The sequence below is a fragment of the Echeneis naucrates genome, chromosome 3, assembly GCF_900963305.1.
Source record: "Echeneis naucrates chromosome 3, fEcheNa1.1, whole genome shotgun sequence".
NCBI classification, from domain to species: domain Eukaryota; kingdom Metazoa; phylum Chordata; class Actinopteri; order Carangiformes; family Echeneidae; genus Echeneis; species Echeneis naucrates.
In genome coordinates this window covers 17,536,816-17,557,987 of record NC_042513.1, presented here as the reverse complement: position 1 = coordinate 17,557,987, position 21,172 = coordinate 17,536,816, and the positions used below count along the sequence as shown (strand labels likewise).

The window sequence follows — 21,172 nt, the reverse complement described above, 5'->3', positions numbered from 1 at the left end:
CTAGCTATAAAGCTAAGTCTGTTTCACCTTAGCTTGGCCCGTTGACACTGGTAACCATGGTAACTAGCAGTCTGGGCTAAGAGGAGAGGCGGAGTAGTTGAACACACGGACCGACTTTATTCAACATCACAACACAGGACTTTTAGGAGACTGACAGCTTACAGCGGCTACAGCTGGCATTACTTCTCACACCGTTCACCAGAGAGAGGGACAAACACACAACACAACGTGGCTACGTGCTGACTACGTCACACATTACCCACAAGCCCACCTGCTTAAAGGGGAACGCTCAGGCCGGTCACACTGAGCAGCGGCCATGAGACAAGTGAACGAGAGACTCAGGACAGAAGACCTGATCCCCTAAAGTGGAGCTGTGTGGACATTAACCAGCTGTTTTAGCACAATATCTCATGTGCCACAAGTATCAACATACATTTCTATATAGTCCCACATTGCTGAGCCTATTTTGTGTTTGTAAACATTTCATCATCTAATCTCTACAAAAACGAGCTGTTTGTCATGTTTGGAAGTAAAGCACATTGCCGTGTAAAAGTGCTCTGTACATCTGTTGTGTGAGTGATGCATGTAAACTTCCCTCAGGACAAATAAAGTAGATTTCTATGATATATATCACATTTACAGTAAAAAAAAAAAAAAAAAAAAAAAAAAAAATATATATATATATATATACATATATATATATATAATATTTCTGTTTCCCAGTTCAGGATGTAAATGAAAAATACAGATGGAGGATGCTGTCGTTTAAACTTGAGCAGCACGGTGGCGCAGTGGTTAGCTCTGCAAGATACGGCAGTGCTTCATAAATGTATTTATTTATTATTTATTATTCATTTATCTGTCAAACTCACCATTCGAAGTCAGTGGCGGGGCCAGGCCCGCCGATAGGGGGTAACAAACAGGTCTGCTGTCCCGGACCCAGGGTAGGATTTCTCAAAATAAGCCTATTTGTGGAAAAGATTATGTAACATTTGAGTAACATGAGCTTCTTTGTTTTCGTCCTAATTGTCAACTCCCCCCCCCCCCCCCCCACCACCCCACAAATGGTTTGGCCACCGAGTCTTCTCTAAGCCCCGCCCCCCTTGGTTACTGTTGCTATGCCAGTCTCTTTTCTGTTGTCTGAAGTTTGGTCGGAAAATGTCCGGTCAGCATCAGTCCGGTTTCCAGAAAGGAAAATAAAAGAGAATAAGAAAATAAAATGTTAAGACAGTTTCTAAACAAATATTTAAAAAACGTGGTGAAGCTGGAACGAGAAACGTAGAGCAAGGTAAGAAACAGCGCAGTTAGCTTGTAACGTAAGCTAACTGACCAGCTCTAATGCTAACGTCCATTAGCCTAGCTTGTATTAAAGCCCGACACAAAACGTTATCTTTGACAGAAACAGCTGAGTTTGGTAGCTCCATCAGAAAGGAAGAGACAGAGAGGAGAGGGCTGCAGCTGCTGTCAGGTAACAAAGACACGGGAGGGGGTATTTAAGTTTTAAGTTTTTGTGTGTGTGTGTGTGTGTGTGTACAGAAAGACAGACCTGTATTCAGCTGTGAGTGATGAAGAGTTTGATCGTGTTGTAAGTGATGTCCAAGGAAGACATCCAAACTCTGTCTACAGGCTAATGTGTGTTCCAGGTAATAATACGGCCACGATGTATAATGAGGAAGGAGCCGATCGTTATGGAGAAATAATCCAGGTAGGATGAGGATTATACATCATGGCCATATTCTTACCCGGAACACGCACTGAGGAGTGCATGTTACAAAAAAATTACAATTAAAAACAATGAAAAAGTAATGTTACACTAGCGCAAAAGTAATGAGTAAGGAGAGTCTCAATAGAAATGTTATGGAGTAAAAAGTACAATATTTGTCCTTCAAATATACTGAAGTGAAAGTAAAAGCATCCCCTAAAAATAATACTCAAATAAAGTACAAAAACTGTTCTTAAGTACAGTTCAAGTAAATTTACCTTGTTACTGTCCACCCCTGCGCGAGGGAAACCCATGCAGACCCAGGCCGGGAACCGAGCCCGCAATCTTCTTGTTGTATGGCAACAACCATGCATTACATTTTATGAATAAATATAAAACGTGTAATAAACACCCCCTCCCCCTCCTTGGGCCCCAAACCAGCTCAACAACAGCTTTAATTCACTGTGTGTCTGCAGAGTCCAATCAAAACAAATTACAGAGGATCTCCCAGAACATTCTTAATCTACTATGTGTACCACCTGTATGACTGTCCTGCACTGTCTATTCATTTACAATATGACTAGATTTGTATTCCACAGCTCTTCACATTCTTCACATCAATGTAACCTGAAAATTGTTTTTTTCCAAAATATCCATGACTGCAGAAAACTCAACTTTGTCCTACATGTGTCCTCCCTCCACCATCAGATCAGTAGTATAGTGCTGCTATGATCAATTACATCATGGAGTGATCAATCAATCAATCGTCAGCCACTGAGCTGAGTCTGACAGATCCTGACAGCATCTCATCATTTGTGATGACTCATAGTAGATGACTACTGTCAGACACTTAATGCATGACCTTTGCTGAAATACTTCCTTGTCTTTTTTCCTGATAGATAGAAAGAGCAGAAAATAGAAAATTTTCTATTTTCTCTAGAAAAATAAACTTTACTATGCTCACACATTCGAAACTGACATCTTCATGTAATTTGACTAAGCACAATCATAAGGGCAGGTTGATAGGAAGAAAGTTTCTTTTTTCATCTTTGTTAATTCACATGGATTTTAGTTTATATTCATGTATTCATTTAATTGCATTATTTACACCGCTATACTGCCTTCTCTTGTGTGTAGAGCTGTAAAAAGAGTTCAGCATATTATTCTACCATTACTCCCTCCCATCTTTATCTTTCTCTCTTTGGCAGAGGATGCACTGGCTATATCAGCTCTTCTTTACTCTTGGAATGTGTGTGTGTGTGTGTGTGTGCGTGTGCGTGCGTGCGTGCGTGCGTGTGTGCGTGTGTGTATGTGCTCGCGCGTACATGCCCACTGGAATAGGAGCAGCCGAAGAGAAGCTTGAACAGGACAGGACCCTGACCCACCTCTGCCTTTAGATAAGGAAGCTTCAAACAGACTGAACTACAAGTACACATGCATATACACACACACACACACACACACACACACACACAAACCCACTCAAAAACAAACATGTACTTCCTGAAACACGATTGTTACTCACTCAGTCTCTCTCTCTCTCTAACACACACACAAAAAAATCATAAAGACAATCACACAGTGCCAGGCTTCACAAGACTTGAAACAAATAATGTTTTCAATGTTACACAGTATCAAAGAAGACACTAACTTCACCCTCTGGGGTGAACAATAATTCAACCAAACTAACCTATAACTAAGCCCCTCCCCATTTCTTTACCTGCATCAATTAGCCCTAGTTAGTCAGCCTGGTTGAATATTTCACCCCTGGCTAAAAAGACATACTACACCTTTTGGCATCACACATAACAAAAAATAGAAGGTGATGTAAAAAAGTGATCAAACGTGGTTTCATGCTTGGAGTGGGCGGTTGTGACTGGTGCTTGACAAGAGCTTTATTTACAGGGCAAAGTTGAGGCTAAAGTGAGTCGTCAGAAGGTGGTGTGACGGGCCAGGGCTAGCTGCTTAGCATGCTAACTTGCAGCACTAATGCTTACTATGTAGCATTGGTACAATTTACCAATAGCTCTTTTAACTTAAGCAAACCATAAACACTTTAGAATAAGGAGAAATTCAGAGCATTGTAATCTGGAAATACTTTAGCTTCCATTAGATTAATTAAAAAAAAAAGAATTTCCTCAATGACAAACACATGTCCACAAAAGGCAGGAAATCTTTAAAGAACTGATTAGCAATGAGCAGTAGTGATTGCTTCTTCTTGTCAGCTAATGCTGTCACACTGCCTGCAGATGAAAACAGAACTCTTTACAATGCTGTGACGAACCCAGTACTGGTCAAGCAACCAAAATACACCCAATGGAGTAAAATTGCAATTCCAAGTTAACATAACCTAACTTATCTCTTGTCCTGTGTCTTTTAACATTCCAGCCATTTCCTCCCTGCTCCTCTGTGATCAGCACTTGGTTGACATTGTTGCAGTGATAGCACTTGATGGAGAAGGGAAATACCTTCACATCTGCTCACGTTTGTGTTCTTGTGTTGTGTGTTTTTGTGTATACATTGGCATCTTGATGTTTTCTCTTGTCCCTCTTTCTCTGTCCCTCCTAGGCTCTAATTGGTTACAAGGGCAGAGCTGTAGAGCTGTTGGGAAGACGTATGGATGAATATGAACCCCCTGTCACCTCTCAACCAGTGTTTCCCACATATGCATCTAACAGCAGCATTACACTGCAGCTGAAATATGACTACTGCTTGAAGGGGAGGAGAGGCAAGGAAAATGCAGTTTTTTTGTTTAATCTCTTAAGAAACTAACTTCATATTGTTTTACCCTTCATGTCCAGGTCAACTCAAACAGCAGTGAATTAAGCATATAAATCTCAATTTCTGCTTACCTGATATTGATAGCATTTCAATGCTTAAAAAAATGCATGCATGCATTTGGATAAATGTTTTAGCCCTCATTCTGCTCTGCTGTTGCAACCCCTTTCCAATGGAAAACACTATCCCCCACAATCTTCTAAAATGGTAGAGTACTCCAATCTGGCTGCTCACCTTCCGTCATCAGCTGAGCTGAATGCAAAAGAAGTATAAGACAACAGGAGGAATAGGGTTTTGTGCTGCGTGTGCGTGCGTGTGTGCTCGTGTACTTTAGGTCTTTTCTATTAAATGGGCTTTCAAAGAGTCCTTGAGCTTACCTGCCAAAACCAGACCCAGCTATATACAAGGAGTTGTAAAACCTGCCAGGGGTGTGTGTGTGTGTGTGTGTGTGCGTGTGTGTGTGTGTGTGTGTGTGTGTGTGTGAGTGAGTGTGTGTCCACGACAATGTCAGCCAAGATACTAACAGAGCTTTTATTTGGAGGCTTGGTCTACTGCCATTTCTTACCCCCTTGGTAGGACCAAGAGGATGGATATGTAAATTGAGCAGTGAGAGAGAAATTGAGACAGACGGAGAGGAAAAAGAGAACTTGATTTGTTCATGTAGAGGATTTCTTGAAGCACACATTATGAGTCAAACTGAGAAAATCAAAATAAACACTCCTTATTACACGCAGAGACTTCCCATCTCATGGCATTCCCCTGCCCTGCTCTAACACTGTGAAAAAGCAAGTCTTTTTGGACAGAGCCAATCGCACGGGGGAGACAGCATGTTGCAGATTACATGGATATAAAAGGGATGTAGAATAGGATAGTTGTCATACTTATGTGCCCCAATAAGCCACCAATTACTCCTCCCTTTGATACTATTACTCAGCTTTAGCTACATATTGCTGTTGCAAACTTTTTGTAGTCTCTCACAGCCTGTCGTGTCATGTCCATGTTTCCCTATGTGCTCTCTCGTCCCCTCTCTCCCTCTTTCCTATTCACAAGTTCCCTCTCACAGCTTTCTCTCTTCAAACAACAGAGTCCATTGTACTTCCTAAGATGCCTCGAGTCCCAGGCCCAGCATGCCAGTGCATAGTGTGTGTGTGTGTGTGTGTGTGTGTGTGTGTGTGTGTGTGTGTGTGTGTGTGTGTGTGTGTGTGTGTGTGTGTGTGTGTCTCTGTGTGTCCCAGTTAGAGAACAGCTGTCACATTCAGACATCACATGCTGCACAGCTGAGACTGACCACTACCTTGTCTGTCAACTTTCTCTCAATCATTGTCATAAATAGCCCAATCATAAGATTTTTGTGATACCCTTTTTGTTAAATCAAAATTTTTTACAGATTCTTGTCATGCAGAATTTTGATACAGCCCCCTGAATTTCCTTGATTCCTCTTACCTCCCACATCATCCTTTTAGTCCAGACTGAGTAGGAGTTGAGTGCTCAGACCAAATCCTAAAGACTTGATTGAACCGCATTTCAACATTGAGGATTGGATTGGTGTTTCAATATATGAATTACCTATAAAGTTTCAACACATCAAAGTACTGGATTTGCTGTAAAGATACTGGCTATGTTGAAACAATCTAAACACTGCGTCATTCTTGTTGGTCATATTGTTGAATACATTTAGTTTCCTTTCAACCTGCCTTTCATCTTATTAAATAGACTACACAGGATGTGCTTTACCACCTTATCAACACCAAATTTTAAGCCTACTTCTGTTCATGTATAAAAAATCTCAATAATCCGTGTTATGGGTGGGTGAGTGAAAACAATTGTTCTCTCCAGAGAAATATTCATCTGCTAGAAAGATTGGCTATCTGCGATTTCATAAAACTTGGGTCTCCCCTTCCATAAAAATCAGGTCATTGAGATTAGCAGGTCCACCACCAAAGCGGGCTGCATGACTTTTAAGTTCTTTACAAATCCTCTACTTACACTTTACCAGTTTTAGTTAAATCCAAGAACTATAAGCTTACACTTTTGACCATATTTCCTGGGCCACTGCTGATTTATTTTGAGCGAGGATATCAAGGAAAGCACTTAAAAAAAAAAAAAAAAAAAAAAAAAAAGGTGTGAACTTTTCCATGGGTGACAACACAACATTTGTAAAACTTGACACATCACAGTCCTTGGACACATCTGTCCGAGTTATGTCATATGAACCTTAGGTAAATTTGCTAAAACAGCTGGTCTGAATGTTTTATTCAACACAAGAATATTTGGAGTATCTACTTATTATAATAACAAGTAACATCACACAGTAGTCTGTTGTGTCCTCTTTATCATTCCTGAGAAAATTCTTTCTGATACATGTGTGATGTTGAATACATCAATATAGATCAAATTAAAACCTGAAAGCTTAACAATAATGTCACTGGTTTTTGCATGGACATTGAATCCCTCTCAGCCAAGTCGTATTTGGAAAGCTGTGAAATCTGTCTTTCACTATTCAGTTGTGCATTTTAAATTTACTTTAGTTGAAAGAGCAGCCATCTTTAAACTTCAAGTTCCCCAAGTTACTTAGAATTCCTCACTAGTTGTGTAATCATTAAATCTTTTATCTATGTTAATACCCAATCAGAATTTGTTGTAACCTGACTTGACAACCAGATCCTCAGTCAATGGGTTTTTATGAATGCAACCTCACCTCTAATGACCTGAAAATCTCTTTTAGTCTGTCTGTCTCCCTTCCTTTCTCTCTCTTTCTCTGTCAATCAAAAAACATGCAGAAACAAGAGCTCCAATACTAATCCAACCTCTTAAAAGTCAGCTCTTATTGCAAATGGTCTCCCGAAACACAGATGGTTTGGCATAAGAAGGTTCAGATTCTGACCTGATACTTAATTGTGTCAAACTGGGGTCCAGAGACACGCCTAATAAATATGAAGTACATGCACAAGAGTAGAGAGATAAGAGTAAAAGGCAAAATGAGCAATGACTTGCAACCACTTCATATGTGAATAGAGATCTGAATAGATACATTTTGTATGTCAAAATGATTCTGCTCTGCTAATCAGTGATGATGAGCTAATGTCGTTAGATTCCAATCAGGGACCCGAAAAGTGTACAACAGTATCTGAGTCGATCTCCATAAGCTTAACTCTTTGTTTCTCTGTATTTTTGCACAATCACCTGGGAAGATGGGGACTCAACCCCAAAATGATAATGCGCCAAGAAACAACAATGTGACAGGGTAAATAGATTGAAGCTGTACACATGAAAATGTGAGTGTTAAAAGTTTGGGTTGATCAGGAGGTGGTTCATGAGAGAGAGACTTTTCTAACTGTAAACAAATGCAATGAAAAAGCACTTAAGTTCACATGAAGTCCTGTTGTGACTGATGAGGTAATTGTTTTGTTAGGTGGTATACCTGCCCTGAACCCTGCAAACCAAATGAACCGCATGTGAAATAGGGGAGTTTTAGAAGATTTTAATAAGGTTATCCATAAAATATAAACCAGATGTTTTGCAGTGGGTAGTTTGTACTCCGACTGAATGGCAGATCTTAAGCTATTGCACTTTACACATAGTTAACATTGTCTTTTTCCTTCAGCTGGTTGTTGGAGAAGCATCTGTGAATCATATGTACAGAGAATTGCAGAACACTGTCATCGGAAGAATAACATTTCAAAGAATATATAAATATGTGTCGATTCTGATACAATGCTGTCATTTTCATTGCTAACTTCTGCCCTAGCCCGTTTAGTCCAAACACTTAAAAATGTGCAGTGTTTTGTTTAGTTTTTTTTTTTTTTTTTTTACCTCTGCGTTAAAGGTGCTGTCATCCTCTGCTCCACGCGCCCCGAGCGCACACAGCCACAGCGCGAGGAGGGTCCGTCTCCACAGCGACCAAAGGCAGCGGTCTCGTGAGGTGGCGGCCATGGTCCCGGCGCGGGGGAAGTCAGCCTTCGTTTGTCGAGGTTTCGACTCGAGTGTCGCTACTTTATTATTATTATTGTAAAAAAAAATAAGATAACAATAAAAAAGCCAAAAATGTTCCCGAGCAGGAATGCTACGACTGTCTTCACCAGCGCACTCGTATCCCGGAGGAGGTCTCCATTACACACTTACAGAGTCGGAGCCGCATCCCTCAGTGACCCTCCATGAGTGTGTTACCTGCTCTGATATGACCCTGGGAGTCCACGCTCAAGTTTTCAGCCAATGACAGGCCGCCTCACCTTTCCCGACGCGCCGCGCGCTCCCTTATCTGTGGCTCCGGGGCACGAGCCTCATTTAACGAACGCAGAAGTCGCCGCCCGATCAGTTGCCCTGAACGTGCGGCTCACCGGAGAGGCTCAACGTCGGTGAAATGGCTTTACGGCACCGAAGCTCGAACAAATCAGCCACTTCTGGCATATTTCAAAATGCAGCGGATCAACCACATCTCGACCTGACGAGGTCTGATGGAGGGAGAAAGTTGCAAACAACGACACAACAACCCGAATAATAAACTCAAAGTTCACCGCACATGACCGACCGCGACAGCGAGTTGGTTGTTTTTTGTTTTTGTTTTGCTTGTTTTTTTTTTTTTTTTTTTTTTTTAAGTTTTGTATATATCGAGACCTCTTGTGTAAAGGTTGTTTTTTGTTGTTTTCGCCCTTGATATCCAGCTGCCCCTCTTCCCCGGTGCTTGGTGAGTCCTCGCTCGGCGGCTCCGGCTGGCTGTTTCCCGGCTGCAGCAGGACGTTAGCGGTCCGCCGCTCCTGGTGTGTCCAGACCCGAAGGCGGAGACCCCCAAACACACACACACACACCGCCCCCACCCCCTTTAGATTAAGACTTTCAAAATAAAACGGTAGGTTCTTGACAGGCTTGTCTGTCTCGTGAAAACGACAAAGTTTTCCTTTGATATATATTGACTCCCAAAAATGGGAAGATGATTTTGTCATATCAAAACCTTTGGCCTTTCCCCCGATCATATATTTTCCGCTGAAGTTTATTTTAAGAGCTTTTTCATGAGACTGCACACATCCTATTTGAGAGCTTATTTTATAAATATGTTGGCCACGTTACATAGATGCAAATTTACATAACGTGACGGAAAGATGGCGCGCCATCGCATTAGCTGAAAGGGCAGCATTTCAAAACGTGATGCATAAATGTTTATTGTATTTGCCTTTAATTTTGAAGGTCGAGCCCATCTCCGCTATGTCCTCGTGCTTCTCTGGCCAACTTGATGAAGTCAACCACCACAATGGTCTTATCGAGCAGAAGGACGGAGGTGGAAGTGGAGAAGGAGCCGGGGAAGAGCCGAGGCGGCCGTGACCCTCCCCCCTGTTTTATTGCTCCCTGACAACGACTAATGGACCTCAGTAGACTCACACACGCACAAACACAAACACACACCCTGCATATAACAGATAACAACTGATAAGATATGCATATAAAACAGTTGTCCACTGAGCAACATGGCAATGTTGCTACAGTAGCGTTTGTTGAGGCAGACAGACATTCACTTGTGTACAAACACAGTATATAATTGTATGTTTTTACACTTGGAGTGCACATCTCTTCTATGCCTTTTTCACGTGTTTCCATTCTTTGACAAAAACTTTGTTATAACTAACGTAGTCTCATTCAGCAAGCCGAGGGTTATTCATGTCATTTGTGGTGCTGGTGAACTGCGCTAAATTACACTCAAGAGCAATTTGATTATTATGGCCGTTTGTATAGAAAAGAATAGGCTAAACTGGAACTTCACCCCACACAGACATGCAAACCAGGAGTTCTTAATGATTAATAGCCTGTCAGAATATAAATTTGTCACTTTAAATTCCCTGTAAGAAAGAAGATAGCCTGGTTTTGCCTAAGTTAAAAGGAAGCACCTGTCATGTCTGCAGATGGATTGGCAGGACAGAGGGGATTTATCCTAGTTCCTCAGGCAGTCCCTGTCATTTGCTCCCACTCTGGAGACTGTGGACAGACACGTCTATATAATTAGATCCCATTCAGTGGATCCACTCTTGGGCAAAAGGAAGTAGCTACTTACAGAACAGTTGTTACTGCCTACTGGTTCAAGATGGGAAATTGGAAGCATAGCAGCTTCAAATTGATCAATATCAATATGAAAATGATGTCAGAAAAAAACAACAATGGTCTCTTGCGTCCACTGTATTGAAACTGAAAAGTTGTATTGGAAGAACCTTCAAAACCTGAAAGTTTAAAACCCTACTGGCTACAATTTAATGTTTTAGATTTACCTTTTTATGAATGATGTGGCTAGTCATTATGGTGAAATTCGTCTTGTGAAGGAGGCAAAATCCAATCCCTATATTTATCAAGAGCTCAGCCATCTAGACTTCAATCAACCAAACACACAAAAATCCTCTAACAGACCTCTTGCTGATGGACTTTGTAAAATGAGATTTTAATTGTTTTTCTTAGGAGGTGAACTGGGCGAACCAATGAGTAACATTGACATGCAGTTCCAACAAGGGACACTATTGCTCTATATATTTAACAGTTTTTATTCATTTGGTACATTTTCTTTATAAAAACAATCCAGTATAATATAAATCATGTTTTGCCATCTAATTCTAACAGATACATACAGAAATGATCCAGAGATAATGAGAGTGCTGTAGTGAACGTCTTCTGTACGACAAAATAAAAAAATATTATATGTATATTCAGTAAGCATACATTTGTAAGATTTGAACATTATTTTCACAAGTCTCATTTGTGGTTTTTGTCTTCATGCCCTCATGGGCACCTGGCAGAAGGCCCACCTGCATGTCCAGCCATTAAACCTGCTGACTGACAAAGCATTATGTGCAACACACCGACACCCTGCCCCACACACAGCAATGGAATGCATTTAGTTTCACAAACTACAGGTGTGCCCATAAACACATATTTATCTGTGTCGTAATTAAACAGGTGGTTTGAAAAGGCATGTTCTAATGTTGAACATCCCGTCAAAAGGGCCTGATGGAGGACTCCGGCATTGTTTTTCTCCTTTTAATAATGATGAAAACATGAAAACAATGAATGCCTTTTTTGGTTTTGTCTTGTTTGTGAAAGTTATGAGTGACAAATAGAAAACCCAGCTGTATTAAGAAAGAAGCATTGCACAACCAGCTTTCATGTGGAATGCAAATGTGTTGAGAAGCCAGGAGTGACACAATTCAAATGTTTGCCTATACCAGCAATAGATAGTTATTTATTTAGATTTTTTATTTCTTTTAAACTGCAGTCTCCACACAATTTTCGTTTGTTTCTTGGTACTACAGAGAAAAAAAATCTGAACATACTAAGGTTGGAGAATTTAGTTCAACTCATAACACCTTGATTTTCTTAATACATTACTCCCCTCTGTTGGTGTGAGTAGAGACGTGCAGCCATAGACCGATAGAATGCAGGAGGCCAAGCAGTAGGCTAAAAGTTAAGGTTAAAATAACTTTTGAACTTGTTTTTTTTTTTTTTTTTTATTTTCTTATTCAACCTTTATCTATACAGGTAAACTCATTCTCAACAGATATCGACTTTTTCCTACCTGTTGGTGATTGTGTCCGTGTAATATGCAGGCAGTGGCATTAAATCCCTGGTCAGCAATAGCAAAGAACCTTGCAGCTATGGCTTTAGATGCGAATCTTAACTTTGAACAAAACATCTGACATGTTACTAAAACTGGATTTTACCATTTTAACAACAACTGTTACAACTGTTTCTCTCTCGGGCCAACACAGAGACAGTGATACACGCTTTTATTACACGTCAAACTACTTACTGCAATGCACTTCTTCCTGGTCTTTTAATGAAAAATATGTCTTAGTTATTAAAAAACATGTTAGCAGTTTAATACATGTGATACATACCCTTTAATCAGTGGCAGCAACAAAAGTAAAGGGAAAGGTAAACCTTTTGTTTTTTGGTGTTGTGCCTGTGGCTGCTTCCTCTTTTTCATTCTAGCAAACCATTTACCTTTTTTTTCGTGCACTTCCTCCTATTAAAATCTTCAGTTTCAACACGTTACCTCACTTTTTTTTTTTTTTTTCAGTTGTCAGCATTGTTCTGTGTTCGCTCCAGAATCACACAAACTCAGCAACATAAAAAGGTAGGAAAGTGGCATATTTCATTGTCGGCACAGCGCCATTTATTTTAAGTAATTAATATTATTCCTGAGGAACATCTGCTGATCATTTAACAAACTGTATGGCAATGATTTGTGTTAACATATTTACGGCTGTATTTTAAACTGAAGTCAATGAATGTGGTGGTGAGCTGAGTTTGTACTCCTCTGTGCCCATCAAATTTAATGCTACTTTGTGTGCTATACATTTGACAACAAATCCAAAATTTTGTGATGCCTTAATTCTGATTCCAGACACAGCTATATTCTTATATTGCTCCAGTCTATTCTTGTATTGGATCCATATGACCGGTTCTGTGCGTGCATGTGCCTTTCTCCCTATAACAGTGTTTTTCCCCTTTTTCGGTGTGGTTTCCAGTATGTTGTTGTGAATGTGGTTATTGTCTCAATTGCCATGTGTATACATTTTGTTATTTCATAACATTCAAATGGTCACAGAGAGGTCTAATACTGAAATGCACCAACAGTGATATTTTGATATAGTGGAAAGGTCCAGGGGCGTACAGTGCAGTCATTTCATGACATGACATTAGCAGAAAAAAACATTTTCATTCTCATTTAACTATCTTCCCTTTGTAGGATGAAGTGGTGGGGGTGCCTCTGGTGGTTGTTCCTGATTTTGGACTTATCTTTGAGTAAACAAGAAAAGAAAAAATGCAATCATCAATCATCTCATAAGAATAAATGTATGGTGAATGGTCCCAGTGAAGCCAGACAACGTAAGATGGTTTGATACATTGTTTTGACACACCCACACACACACATTTTCACATCCCTGTATTAATTTAATTGCTTTTTTTGCAGGGGGTTTTAAAGCCAAATTTCAAATGGAACATGTAAACTCCCTTTTCAAAAATGGACGGAATCGTGACTCTATCAAGTAAAGATTTTGTCTATATATAAAGAATAAACAGTGAATTAACATTTATTGTGAGGGATGTTTATAATATTTTTTTGTTTTTCTCCACCAGAGCCGTTGCGAAGCTAGAACAAATTCTAGAGGACACAGAGGTGAATGACACTTTTTGCCTGACTTTTAATAATTTGGTGGCTTTCCTGCACAAACCCAAATACCCCTTCCAAGGCCTTGAAATTTCTGCCAGTGAGAATGAGGTAAGGATATGCTTTATTTGAAGAAGTGACACAGTCAAACACAGAATCATGATGATGTTTTCAAAATTGATGGTAGATTTTTAGCCATCAGGGGATGACCATGCCACTAGTTTGCACCCTGATGGAAATATCTTGGCAACTGCAGTTCAGCTGCACAAACAGTCATGGTTCAGTGTTGATTCATTCTCCTCTGAGCCTGTTGCTTTATTCTATCCCTAGCCTATTACTGGCATGTGTGGCTTTCAGTTAAGTTACTTCATAGCCACTGAGTGGATATCCATGATATTTGATATAAATTTCTATTGTTAACCAATGCATCCCATTAATGCTGCAGTTCTCCAGACTTTTTCTTTTATACCACCAGAAGGTTGGCACGTTATTTTGACTGAATTGTCCTTTCTCATCACAACTCATTTCCATCAAAGTGCTTTTGCTCACCACCAAAATCCTTGCACATAAGCCATGCTATTTTAGCATATTAATATGCCATGGTAAATGAGGAGAGCTTTATACCTGTTTAAAAAGGTTTCGGTTGCTGGGCCTTTCTTTGCTGAGTTTGCATGTTCTCCCCGTGCCTGCGTGGGCTTCTTCCAGGTACTCTGGTTTTCTCCCACTATCCAAAGACATGCGTGTGTGTTCGGGTTAACTGGTGACTCTAAATTGTCCATAGGTCTGAGTGTAAGTGTGAGTGGTTGTTGGTCTGTGATGGACTGGGGACCTGTCCAGGATGCACCCCGCCCTCACCCAACGTGAGCTGGGATTTGCTCCAGCATCCCCCATGACCCAGAAATAGATAATACAATTTCCGTGGCTAGTTGTCAGAAAAAAACCCATAATGAAGACCTTTTCAAATGTACCTAACTATCCATCTGAAAGAGTATGACCTTGTATCAGATAAGCCTCAAGCGCTGAGGTTTCTTTCAAATTTATACTGTGGCAGTCTTACGGTACAGGCCAAAAGTTTGGGCGCACTTTCCTATTCATTTGAATATGAGAAGGTCTGTCCAAACTTTTGTCCTGTACTGTATATGCAAATTTCCACTTGATACTGTTGAATTATGTAAATGTTTCTATGTAATATGCATAATTATGATAAAAGCATTCATTGTGCTTTGTATATTTGTTCTAGGTAATGTCAAACCAGTTTGTCAAAAACCGCAAAGTGAGTGTTCAACTACCGAGAGAGCTGGAAGTTGGATCAGACAAGACCATTGTATTTTGTATGATTACCGCTTCGGAAACAAATACGGTCAGGAATACATTTTTGTAAACTAATTCATGTGAAACTAGTAGCTTAGAATTTTGAAGAACTGTACGTTAATATTGTGCAGCAAAGCAATCACTCTTGCACCCCAATTTCAGTTTTTTATTCAATTATTTGTTTTTACCATTGTTTATGACTGAAACAATTTCATTCACTAGTTTGACTACAGTACAGGGACAGAGACAGTATTCCATTATTGTCATCAGGACATTCAAAATATTTGTCCAATCCATGGAAACATACAGTACAGGCCAAATGTTTGGACACACTTTCCTATTCTTTTGAATGAGAAGGTGTGTCCAAACTTTTAGCCTGTACTGTACTTTAAGTTTTAAACCATAAACATAAAAAAAAAAGATGTGTTTTTTTTTAGGAAGTACAATGATTTGATTGTTGAAATTGTGGGCTAAAGAGGTTGGCCAATTGATCTCAATTTAGGGTTAGGGGTTAGGGGTTATGGTTAGCTGACATGACCGCTGCATTTGTGATGTAACTGTAGCACCAGTACTCACGCTCTTTACTTTGTATAAGTTGATTGAAAAGCACTTCAATCTCGCTGCTGGTGTAGTTCTTCTTTTTTCGTTATCAAAATCTGCACACAACACAGCTGCCCTTATAGCGTCTAGAGAAACTGGAATTAAGTGGGATCCCTCATTCAGCACTCCTGGGTTGGCACACGTTGGAATTGGTTAGGAGCATTAGTTACGCCTGGCCTTGATTTCTCTTATTTTTTCTCTTATCAGAAAATTAAGAGAACGTAACTGCACAAGGCCCAATATTTTAAGGTGTATAGATCTTGGAATTATCACATTCAACAACTGATCAATACTCATTTAAATCACAAACCGTGACAGACAATCATTAAGGTCAGATCAGACGATTGTAAGTTCATTTAAAAATGCTGATTATATGTCTGTCTTGCTGTGTTCACTGCAGCTCAGGTGGCTCATGAGTGAGGTCCTGAGTCCTCAGTTTATTTTGGAAGGCTTTTGGCTAAAGGCTCATGGATTCATCAAGCAAATTAAACAACAGCTGTTTTTTTTGTTAGTTTTTTTGTCTGCTTGTTTGTTTTTATTTCTGCTGTTTTTGTTTTTACCTTTGCTTTGTGCAGTAACACACTAATTGTAACTCAATATAAAATTAGAAAATCAGGAATTTAAGAACTGCAGTGAAACCTAAAAACCTTCATCAAAATGGAGATGACAGATGACATTAAGCAGTCCAGATAACGTTTGAAACAGTGAGGTTGATGAAATACAATAGTTATTTTGTATCAAGCTTCAAACTAATTGAATGAATATGGTACTATGTGCAGAGCATCTTTGAAGTCCCGGATACAGTGTATGAGAACAGACTGATTGGCCTGAGTGTGAGCAACAGGAATATTTCAGGACTGAAGGAGCGTGTCAACATCACCATAAATCTCACTACAAGAGTAAATGTAACTACATGCTCATGCCACACATCATTTACAATCATTTGCACGTGGTATTTCACATTGTGTAACCTTGTATTATTGTTGAATAATGCATACATTTGTATTTTTGTTTACATTGACGCAGGACACCCAAGACCTTAGGTGTGTGTTCTTTGATTTTTCAACAGAAAGTGAGTTACAAAGCAGCAGACCTCTCCTGCATAAAAATGAGACCATTCTTTTGAGCATTAACGTAATAACAAGTTGGATTCTTTGTGTTTTTGAGGTTTCCCTCAAGAGCAGCAAACTTGGTCAGTTGTGATAGCATCATGGATAATAGGTGTGTCTTTATCTGACTTCACAGGCTACAGTGAATATGGCTGCCTTACAATATGGAAACGTGGTCAGAGTGACGTCACCTGCTCCTGTGACCACCTCACGTACTTCAGTGTGCTCTTGGTAGGAATGACCTTTTTCACCATGAGACAAAAGCACCTGTCTTCCACATTTTAGATCTTATATAAATATATGAATATGTACATGTACTGCCAAAACATCAATTGAATTAGCGTGAGCAACAATTGCACAGGATGAGATTGGGAGATGACAAAGTATCACAAAATTACCTTCAGTGTTGTGTGGCACATGTGACACAACACTGAGTGTAACCCACACTAACTACAGTGGTGCATTAAAAAATACAGTATAGACATAACAAATAATGATTTAATGCAGCACATGTAATGACCCAATGCACTGACATGGCCTAATATTATCCAAATGCAGATCAACGAAGAACCTAAATCCTGTCAACCAAACTGAAAACATTTTAAATGCAAAACCTTAAACTAAGTGTTTACCCTAAGAAAGCCGTGAACACCAGTTCCCTGGGGTTGGAGTGCCTCGAGGGTTAGCAGTCTCCACTACTTTGTAAGAACAAATATATGTGAAATAATGTGCGTATACTTGGACATTCATGACTACAACGGTATATTATCTACTTATTATCACTGGTCACTCTACATAATGATGTAGAACATCTGTGCGTTGTAACGTCAATGCTTTTTGGTGGCAGACATTGCAGTGCTATTCTTGATGCGAACACTAGATGGTGCAAGAGATTAAAAAGAATCGAATTCTACTTTGCAACTTTGCATCTCCATGCAAGCATCAATACCACATGGTGAAGATCAGTTAAGAGCAGTCGTGCATTCTTGCATTTTACATTGTATCCTTAGGATCAAAATGTGAAATTATTGTGCCACTGAAGGTAGAATAAGCCAATATGTACATTCATTTATAGATTCTTTAAACTGTGTTGACTGGATATTCTATTTATTCTAACGTGATTACCAATACTGGTGTACTGACCAGATGTCAGTAGAGATGCTTTTAAAAATGTTATGTACAATGTAATTCAGGAAAAGACAACTGGCATACCTACAAAGCTCTTTCAATTTATTGATCTAAATCCCAAACGTCTATGCAACTTCAAACTATAGGTAAAATGTAAAAAGGTAGTGTATAGTATATTAATATAAAGTTTCATAGAGTGGACTTATTGTGGGCTTATTCAGCCACTTTGTAAAAATTACTTCAAAATCTCTGATCTCATACCTCGCAACAGACTAAATATAATAACAGGAATTTAACAAGTATACAGCTGCAAGGTAAAATTAATGTGTGTGTCTCCACAGGTGTCGGCCAATACCTCAGCGAGCAACGTGGAAATTCTGACATACATCTCTCTGGCCGGCTGTTCGCTCTCTCTCATTTCCCTCATCATCACTGTTTTTATCTTCATCTGCAAAAGGTGCCCTTCTCTGTTGGACTACTCCCACACCTGACATTGTCATTTATCTCCTCCTCATCAATTTGTTAAAAAGGACATCATTATGTGTTTTGCGCAATTTGACTTAACCCACAACGGAGATGAATTTTTTGTTTGGCAGAAATATGAGAACGGACATCGGCATGAAGATCCACATCAACCTTGTCGTTGCTCTAATCCTACTCAACATACACTTCCTCCCTAGTGGGACAGTGGCAGTAGTGTCCTGCAGCAGCCTTTGCTACTACTTTGCTCTTTCCATTCACTATTACCTGCTGGCCACCTTCAGCTGGATGGCTTTGGAGGGGTTCCACATCTACCTTCTCTTAGTCAGAGTCTTCAATATCTATGTGAAGAGATACCTGCTCAAACTGACTGTGGTGGGATGGGGTGAGTAGAGGGCCAGTATCAGTCAGTATCTTTTGGCCAAAATGTGGGTGTTTACACTTAATGCTTGCTTCCTTCAGGATTACCTGCAGTCATTGTGTCCCTGGTGGCCATTATAGACAGAGACGCTTATGGTGGCGTCCCTCTGGACTTATCTAACCCCAACAGCACTGAAATGTGAGGAGGAAAATTTAGCAAATATGCAAATATGCTAGATTAATAAATTACCAAATTACAAAACATCTAATATCCTGAAGACTAAAATCCTACAAGCTACAGCTAGGCATTTACTGCATATAGCAAAACCTTTGGTTACTTTGGTCATCATGTCAATTGTTATGACAAAAGGGCTAGATTTTTTCTGTTTGAGCTTTCAGCATAGTTATTCCTACTGTTTTTACAGATGCTACATAACGGATGACACAGTAAAGATGGTGACTACACTTGGAGGATTCTGCCTGGTGTTCGTCTTTAATGTAATCATGCTTGTGGTGACAGTCCGACGTGTTTTGACTTTCCGCAACAGCAGCAAGGTGAAGAGGCCCTGTTTGCCTTCTGCTATAGCCTTTCATCTCTACTAATACATTTAAATTTGCCCTGACACACACAATGTTTAAATTACTGAGCTACTTTGTCTCAAAGAAAACACTGAGAGAGGTGGCAGTATAATACTGTGTGTAGGGTTCAGGAGAGCAGATGTTTAAAATAACTGAAGAGGACAAATATACTTCCTCTCAGGTGTTTTGCTGGCTAGATTTGAGTGCTCTCTCTCCCTGACTACATTAACTTCATGGTCTCTAACCGCTGCTCTCTGATTGCCTTTGAAATACTAACGTTGCCAGAGAGACAGCGCCCAAGTCATGCAGGACATCTGCACCCTGCTGGGAATCACCACTCTGCTCGGCCTCCCATGGGGCCTGATCTTCTTCTCATTTGGCCAACTGACCACTCCGGGCATCTATGCCTTCTGCATCCTGAACTCACTGCAAGGTCTGAACAACCTTCGTGTTGTGATGTTAATGTTGGAAAGGTCATATGAAGAATTTACATTAACCAAATATATATATAAGATATTATTTACTCTGGCCACCTACTGGTTAAAACACTCACGCCATTGCAACAACTGTCTATCTAACGATCTCCACTCAAAACTGATAAATTTATCATCAGATTTGAATATTTGAATAAGAAATTACCATCACTCCCACAACCATTAAAAGCTAAACACAGCAAGTCTTGTATGAATACAAATTTTTGTCCAACTTTCGATCAGCGGAGCTGGGACTTTTGGTCTGTAAATGTGTAATGGAGAGGATGCAAATTTTGAGAGCAAAGCAATGACAGCTGTCTTTGTCACAAATTAGAGGTCAATGTGTCTGGATTTTTATTCAGGACAGGTTGAGGGCTCATATGACAACAGGACAAAAAACCTGTTTTTATAAGACACGTGTAATGTCAAGAACGGTTTAAAACACATTGTTGAAATTGCAGAGAACACAGGTTTGACTTTTTGCATAATTTTTAGGATCCTGTTTTTATCCTGCCCTGTCTCAAACTTCGTAACGTTTCTTATTCACACAGGTTTCTTCATCTTCCTGTGGTTTGTGATGTCTGCAATAAAGAAGCGCGATTCAGCTTCTACGTCAAGCAAAGAAATGAATACCACCAGCAGCTGAGCATGAGTCAACTCATTACAGTGTGTGTGTGTGTGTGTGTGTGTGTGTGTGTTGGGTGAAGGTTTCACTAAAGTACAGTATACACTGCTGTTGTGAATACACTGGGATGTGATTATGAAAAAGTTGTGATGGCCCATTTTATTTCCAACGTTTGAACCCGGGCCAAGCTCCTTGTCGAAAAAGGAGCTGCCATAGTTACAAATTTAGCAGCCACCTTGAAAGCAAAACTGTGTCTGGAAATGAAATCAACAGAAAAAGAAGGATCTCCTCTTGTTCTATAATTTCGTAGTATGCATGGTTATGCATTGTAAACGTAAGAAGGAGCCCTTTAAGTACTGCGCCATTCATCCTCCTCAGTGGAATCTGCATTTGAAGGTACGTGTGCCATAACTCCTCTGCACACACAGTGAAGCTTAAACGGGTTGGTTACCTTTAACATTGGTGGGATTTTGAGATGGTGCAGTTTTGGTGAAATCCCAGGATGGCTGACTAGGGCGCAACAGAAAATGTGTTGTGTAGATCAGTTTTCTTTTATTTTCCACTATTGATATGAAGCCTTTTTATCATTTTGTCACACTGACAGTGTTTGTTATACCTGCTATAACAGTGTTGCCCTCCCCTAAAAAGATTTGCATTAGACAAATAAAGAGCTGAACACATGGTATTCATGGAGTCATTAGTACAGCTGATTGAGTGTTCATCCCTCAACCCGTTTACTTCAGAGGTAAGAATAGAACTACTCTATGTCTACAGGAGAAATGTGATTTTATTTTTCACCTTTGTGATGATATATTTCTTTGATTGGGATTATTTGATATGAAATTGTCATTCAAATTCCAAAACTATACTGTGATTTGATCG

At 39.8% G+C, this 21,172-nt stretch overlaps 2 protein-coding genes across 3 annotated transcripts in view; one reads left to right on the top strand and one right to left on the bottom strand.

Annotated features, from left to right (window-relative positions):
- Window positions 1-9,236, bottom strand: part of mmp15b (matrix metallopeptidase 15b) — a 29,829-nt gene extending 20,593 nt beyond the window's left edge. Inside the window, exon 1 of one of the 2 annotated variants that reach the window (XM_029498733.1) lies at window positions 9,095-9,236. Coding sequence is in view for 1 of the 2 variants with exons in the window: in XM_029498732.1 (XP_029354592.1) it covers window positions 8,294-8,413 (120 nt within the window). In the remaining variant the exon portion in view is untranslated. Of the gene's footprint in view, window positions 1-8,293; window positions 8,414-9,094 lie in introns of those variants that run through there. The other variant, XM_029498732.1, reaches the window with a different exon arrangement.
- A 3,304-nt stretch (window positions 9,237-12,540) lies between these two features.
- On the top strand, window positions 12,541-20,682 carry LOC115041343 (adhesion G-protein coupled receptor G1-like). Its single transcript, XM_029498735.1, has 14 exons — window positions 12,541-12,587; window positions 13,203-13,342; window positions 13,428-13,503; window positions 13,595-13,736; window positions 14,866-14,985; window positions 16,316-16,441; window positions 16,563-16,608; window positions 16,782-16,876; window positions 18,115-18,230; window positions 18,370-18,638; window positions 18,716-18,812; window positions 19,039-19,168; window positions 19,478-19,625; window positions 20,217-20,682. Exons 2-14 carry the CDS (start codon window positions 13,204-13,206, stop codon window positions 20,309-20,311), a joined length of 1,599 nt encoding a protein of 532 aa, XP_029354595.1. The 5' UTR covers window positions 12,541-12,587; window position 13,203; the 3' UTR covers window positions 20,312-20,682.
- The last annotated feature ends 490 nt before the right edge of the window (window positions 20,683-21,172 follow it).